At 39.1% G+C, this 7,267-nt stretch overlaps 1 protein-coding gene across 1 annotated transcript in view; it reads right to left on the reverse strand.

Moving 5' to 3' along the window:
* Positions 1 to 2,587: 2,587 nt before the first annotated feature.
* Positions 2,588 to 7,267, reverse strand: part of LOC119428956 (indian hedgehog B protein-like) — a 20,545-nt gene continuing 15,865 nt past the window's right edge. The window contains exon 3 of the mRNA XM_037696666.1: positions 2,588 to 3,243. Within this exon, the coding sequence (XP_037552594.1) occupies positions 2,588 to 3,243 (656 nt within the window). The remainder of the gene's footprint in view (positions 3,244 to 7,267) is intronic.

Raw genomic sequence — 7,267 nt, forward strand, 5'->3', positions numbered from 1 at the left:
TCCTCGGAAACACGCGCACTCATCAGCTGCAGAACCGCGATGCACCTGGAGCAGGTGTGCAGGAGAGGTGCGTTCAGGCGTTCATTAGAGGTGCGTTCAGAAGAGGTGCGTTCAGGTGTTCCGGGTTCGTTCAGGCGTTGCAGAGGGGTGCGTTTATGCGTTAAGGAGAGGTGCATTCAGGTGTACATGAGAGATGCGTTCAGGTGTTCCACAGGGGTGCGTTTATGCGTTCAGGAGAGGTGCATTCAGGTGTACATGAGAGATGCGTTCAGATGAAACGCGTTCAGGTATCAGGAGAGGGGCTAAGGTGCGTTCAGGCATGAGGAAAGGTGCGTTTAGGTGTTCAGGAGAGATACGTTCAGGTCTCAGAAGTGGTTCATCCAGATATCAGGAGCGTTCAGGATGGTGCGTTTAGGTGTCATGAGTGTTGCATTTAAATACAAGGAGAGGTGCGTTAAATTGTTAAAGAGAGGTGTGTTCAAGTGTTCAGGGATGGTGCGTTCAGGATCAATCAGTTTGTGCCTTTTACAGTTTTTGTTTTCGTCATCGGGATTTAAACTTTTTTTTCATAAACAAATAAAACAAAATATATTTCAATATAATTTATTTTCAAAAATAAAATTTTGTTCTTACTAATAACACAAACAAGAGTTAATAAAATAATAAACATTTAGGATCCTCTGTAAACAAATTAAATACACAAGCTACTTTTTAAAGTTTTGCACATAAAAATAAAAAAAGAACAATTTCTTTACAAACATCTTTGTATGAGACCAACACCTTAAACCTCCCGTTTGTTCCAGCTGCTGAAATATAAATACTTTTATTCACATATACTCTTTTTTAGTTTATTTCACTCCCTTTTCAAACTTCATCCAAAACATATAAAAACATTTTAAAATTAATAAGTTTGGACTATTTCAAAAGATTATCACTGCAGGTGTACATTAATAAATAAAGCTGCTGTAGGATGAAGTTTATACAGAAATAAATGTTTAATAAAACCCTTACGTTTTAATATATTATGGAAATCTATATTAAAATCTGCTTTAATTTATTTAAAAAATACAATTTTGTTGTTTTGTTCTGATTTAAGGTTGTATTTAATCTGCATTTAACGGATAAATAACTAGAGAAATTGCATTTCCTGTGAAAATTCAGTGTGAATGTTTATTGCAGAAGAACTTGCTGAAAAACAGCTGAAGTTTGCTGAAAAATGCTAAAACGTAGCTGAAAATGTAGAACAAGCGTAATTCAGCAGGAAAAAGCAGAAAGAACACAAAAGTTGTCAAATGCAAAAAATGTAGAATTAGCTGAAAAAGCTAATGTTAGCATAAAAACAGCTAAATAGTAGCTGAAATAACTCAAATTAGCAGAAATAAGCTGAAAGGAGCATAACAAGCTGAAATTAGCAGAAAGAAGTTGCCGGAATTAGGCTGAAAGTAGAATAAATTACCATGAAAAACATGAACTTATCAGAAAACAGCTGAAATTAGCTAAAATAAGCTATAAAAAAAGGGTAGCTGAAAAATGTAGAACAAGCTTAAATTAGCAGAAGAAAACAAACAAAAAAAAAACATGTTTGCCCAATTAGGCTGAAAAAAGCAGAAATGAGCACAAAAAAGTGGAAATTACTTGGAAAAAGGCTGAAATTAGCATAAAACAACTGAAAAGTAGCTTAAAAAAAGCAGAAAGAAGCTTAAATTATCAACAGGAAGTGGAAAGAGCACATTGTTGCTGAATTAGGCTGAAAGAAGTTTAAATGAGTTGAAAAAAGTGGAATTAGCTGAAAAAGCTAAAACCAGCATAACAACAGCTAAATAGCAGCTGAAATAGCAGAAAAAGCTGAAACTTGCAGAAATAAGATGAAAGGAGCACAAAACAGGTGGAGGTCAGCTGAAAGTAGCTGAAAAAAAGTGTAAATTTGCACAAAGAAGCCGAACCAGGACAAAATGTGAAAGGAGCAGTAAAAGGTTGTAAACAGATCTAAAGGATGCAAAATGAGCTCAATTCATTTTCTATGAGGAAAAAAAATGGCAGAAAAGGCTAAATATTTCAAAAAGCTAAAGTTGAACCAATACCCAGAGTCATAGCAGCATCGTCCTGGAAGAGCTGAACGTTTTGATAAATGATTTGTTGAAATAGCACAAAAACTGTGGAACGACAAAGATGCTGAAAAACGTTTGGAAGAAAAATGGATCACAACAGTGTGAATGCTTCAGCAACATTCACGCAACAACTTATTTGTGACCAGAACACATGTTTTCCCTGATTTGATCCTCTAAAAGTGCTTAGATTAGTCCTCAGATGACTGAATGTTCCCCCGAGTGAATAAATAAAGTTCCCTGTTTCAAACATGGCGTCAGTCTGTTCAAAATGAGAAGTGTGTCCAAAAAGCAGCTGGAACTGATCTAAAACCTGCGTGGAGACGAGGGTGTTCTTGTTTCAAAGTGTTGGAAGTGTTCCTGGAATATTTTCTGCTCAGCAGGAACTGAACCGCCCCCCCCCAGGAACTCCTTCGTGGTCAGTTCTAAAGTTCTGGATTTAAGGGTTCGGGTTTGTTTGGACCCTCTCCTGTCGCGTCGCCTTAAGCAACGCCCAGTGGGTGGAGACGTCCGGAGTCCAGCAGCTTCCTGCCCAGCCAGTGTAGAACCCGGGGGTACCAGTGGACCCCGTCCCCGTGGCCCCCGGCGCTCCCGGTCCAGCTGTACATAAGTCGGAGGGGGGCAAAGGCCCAGTGAGCCAGTTGATGCTGGTCCACCGCGGCGTAACAGGACGCTGCCACCCCGTTGACCACGATGGTTCCCTGTTGGGTGAGGGGGGCGAACAGCCCCGCCCTCGTCGTCACGCTGACCCGGCTGATGCGAGACAGGCCCCCGGTCTTGCCGCCCGACACCAGCAGGCACTGACCTGGCCGGGCGTCGCCGGCGTACACCGTCCTGAGGGTACCGCGGGCTGGCTCCGCCCCCTCCGAGCAGTTCCCCTCCGACACAAAGACGAGGTGGGCGGCGGTGAGCGAGATCCGAGGCCCGGCTCGGGTCCGCAGGGTGAAGAAGAGTCCGCGGGCGGTCGGGTCTCGATCCAGGAAGGTCAGGACTTCGCTGAACACCATGTCCCCGTCGGACGAGGCCAGGACCCGCTCGCCAGGCCGCAGGTCGCCCATGGGCTTCTGAGCGCCGCCCTCCAACGTCACCGAGGCGTTGCCATGGAAACAGCCTCCAGACTTTGCCGCCACCGAGTGATCTGAGGACGGGACAGAGACAAGTTTTATAATGATGTCACTTTAACAGTCTAACAAAGGTAAGTCACGCTCTCTGGACGGATTCAATAAATAAATAAATAAATAAATAAAATAAAATTAATTAATTAAAATTAATTAAAAAATATATATATATATATATCAAAATTGTATTATTTTTATTCTATTTATTTGTTATTATTATTATTATTTTTTAAATTAATTAAATAATTTATTTATTTATTTTTAAATCTGTCCAGAGAACATGGATTAACGTTGTTGGATTTGTCGACCTGGATTATGAGCATGCATCACGATACCCTTTAACAATAGTTTTGATTATTTCAATGTCAGCTTCTATATTTTATGAAACAAAACTTGATGCAAACAGTCAAATGTTCCTAACGTGATGCCGACAGGTTGATTTTTCTCAGATTCTACAACACTTTGATGATTTAAAGAAAGGCTTGGAGCTACTTTCATTAGTCTGGTTGGACACATCGTGACTCCATCTACTGCTCGTCTGCTGAAACTGCTCCCATGAAATATTTATGCGCTTTTTATTTATTAGAAGATTCAAGTTCTGTATGGTTCCACTGATTTAAATGGGTTCTGTAAACAGCAGAACCTTTATCTTATGGAGGGTGGAAGGTGATAAAATTAAATAAATAAATGCATAATAATTAAATGTATCATTTAATTTTTAAATACGTAAGTAAATGTACAATTAAACTATTATACAATTAATTAAATGTCCCATGAAATAAATAAATATACATTTTAAATTCTTTATTTTATGATTTATTTATTTGTTTAATTTTGTCCACCCTTCAGTCCAGTGTCATCATGAAATGATGCCGTCTGTGTCACTCATCAAACTCAGTGGGCGGGACTAACGCTGATCATGTGAAATCCATTGCTTTGGTCTGAAGTCCGTTTAAACATGGCCGCTTCCTCTCGTGAACTGGTTAGAGATATTTCAAACCAAGCTAGGGATATAGCAGCTGGAGCTTCTTCCCCAGAGTTTGTGGCAAATGGAACAGGAGTATATTTTCTGGCCTGTGGCTCAATCCTTAGATTAGTCTTCGTTTGCTGTGAGGAGCAGCCAATCAGGCGTCAGGGTCTGTTCACGAGCCATCCTAGTCCCGCCCACTGAGCTTGACGAGTGAGACTGACAGTTAACATAATTTCAAGTCACTGGAGGGAGAAATGTGACTAAATTAAGTAAATAAATCATGAAATAAATAATTTAAAAAGTACATTTATTTATTTCATGGGACATTTAATTAATTGTGTATTTAATGATTTATTGAATACTTAAATGATACATTTAATTACGTATTTATTTATTTAATCTTGTCCCTAATGTTAATGATTTATTTAGTTAGTTCGTTTTGTCACAGTCCACCCTCCAGTGTCATCATGAAATGATATTAACTGTCACCCTCGCTCATCAAACTCAGTGGGCGGGTCTAACGCTGATCATGTGATCTGCCCCTACATGTCCAGCTGACAGTTTCCTGTCGTACTTCTCATGTCATGTTCCAGCAACAAAATCTCTTCTTGTGGAGTTTGTCCTAAAATTGACTATTCCCCCAAAATATATTTCAAATCCCTGTTGATGCACGGCCTTCGATATTTTGAAATTTCAGACTCATCTCCATTTATTCCAACACATTTACGTATGCAAGTGTTCAACTGTGAAAATTCCATGAATTCGGCAACTTTAGTCCATGATTAGGGTTTAGTTTAGTCTCTCTGTATAAATGAGTCGCATCCATAAATAAAAAATGAGCGGGAACAGTGGTTACGTGATGTCAGACACATTTTGTAATTTGGGGAGGACACATCAGTGGGGGGTCTGGGGGTCCTCCCCCATAAAATTTTGAATAAAGAAGTAGATGCCATTTCCTGCATTCTGTTGTATTTTAACGGGTTGTTAAACATCTATGTTTACCTACATCAATAAACACTTGATTCAACAACTATGAGAGCATGGCACAATGCTGCCCCCCCCCCAGTCGACAAAAGTAGCGCTAAGCTAGCGACGTGCAATACAGACGCACTAGCTAAGATGCTACAGATGCAGCGCTCTGCTTCTCTCATGCATCCTAACCCCCCCATCCCCGTTCTACAACTTCCCGCACTAAGGTGGCGCTAAGCTAGCGTGCAACACAAAGGTGTCTCCTCCTCCTCCCCCCACCCCGTCAATTACCCCCGGAGGAACGTTGCACGCTGTGTGGTGCTGTTGTTGTAGGTAACCAGAAAAACCCGGAGTGGACCTTTAGTGGTTTTAGTTTTCTCCTATTGATCAAGTGGAATGGATTAGTTTATGAAGAAATGGAAACAGCGCTTGGTGAACTAATATTTCATGGTAAATGTGGTGTAGTCCAAACAAATATGTTTTAAATGTGAGGGGGACAGAAATTCATATATTGTATAAATATTAGGGATGCACATTATTGGATTTTTGGCCGATATCCGACACGCCGATATGTTAAAACTTATTTGGACAATAACCGATACCAATACCGATATTTTTCCCCAGTAGACTTACAGCGACTACATAGCTTTCTCTGCTGTGGAATTAAAATACTACATTATTCTTCATGGTCTTTGTTAATCTGGCCTGCTACCAAATGCAGATGCCAAAAAGGGGGTTGAAAACGATGCTTGGATTATGTTTAATGTCAAATTTTGTCACTGGGTTGTAATATATATATATATATATATATATATATATATATTTATATACATACACATACATACAAACAAACATATATACATAGATATGTATGTATGTACAGTATGTGTGTATATGTATATATATATATATATATATATATATATATATATATATATATATTACAACCCAGTGACAAAATTTGACATTAAACTTATCAACGATATATCGTCTAGCTGTTTTACTTGACTGCTGAATGAAATTAACATGAATTAAGAATTCTGTTTATTTATTGTAAAAATATTACAAATAAATTATGACAGAGCTATTGCCCTCTTTGCTCGTCCACGATGTCTCAAACTGTGGACAGTGGACCTCTAGTGGTCTTATTAACTTATCAACTCTGTGGTTGGTTCTTGTTCTGAGGTCCTCGAGGCTCAATGGGTTTTACCTGTGTAAATAAAGGTTGAATGAATTGAATGAATGAACAGACGCCGTCACACTGATGGTGGTTAGTTTTAAAGAAAATATGTCAAAACCTGAAAATTCAACCACATCTCCTCCCAGAAGTTTCAGCTCGTTCTGACCTCAGCTGAGGTAAAGAGTTATGATTATTTACATTATTTATTTTATTTGTTTTCCTGCAAAGGAGTTGAATAATTTCAAATATTTGTTAATATACCATATTATTTTACATTATTAGTGTTTAGTGTATATCTTAGTGTATATCTTAGATCCTTAAATACTGTTTCTTCTTTTATACTTTATATTTTTGGGTGTAACTGGGACCTTGTGTGCACAATTTCGTTCCACCTCATGTACCACATGTGATGCGAAGGACAATAAAGAACCTTGAACCTTCAACTTTGAGAATGTTGTCTAAGTAGCAGTTAAATGTTGCCTCTTCAACAAAGATAATCCCAATAAGTTTATTTGCATTTAGTTCAAATCATCTGTCAAAAACAGCCAAAATTGTTTCTGGAGAAACAGAGTTTATGTTTTAGATTTCAAATGAGTTTCTGGAATAGAAACAGTTTATTAACAGAAAAGAGACTGGATGGATGGATGGATGGATGGATGGATGGATGGATGGATGGAAGATGGATGGATGAAAGATGAATGGATGGAGGTTGGATGGAGGGATGGATGGATGAAGGATGAATGGATGGATGGAGGATGGCTGGCTGGATGGATGGAGGGATGATGGCTGGATGGATGGAGGGATGGATGGATGGATGGATGGAAGGATAGATGGATGGTTGGATGAATGGATGATGGATGGATGATGAATGGATGGAGGGATGGGTGATGGATGGATGGAAGGACGGATGATGGATGGATGGAGG

Source organism: Nematolebias whitei, chromosome 23, assembly GCF_014905685.2.
Source record: "Nematolebias whitei isolate Nwh7 chromosome 23, NemWhi1, whole genome shotgun sequence".
NCBI lineage: Eukaryota > Metazoa > Chordata > Actinopteri > Cyprinodontiformes > Rivulidae > Nematolebias > Nematolebias whitei.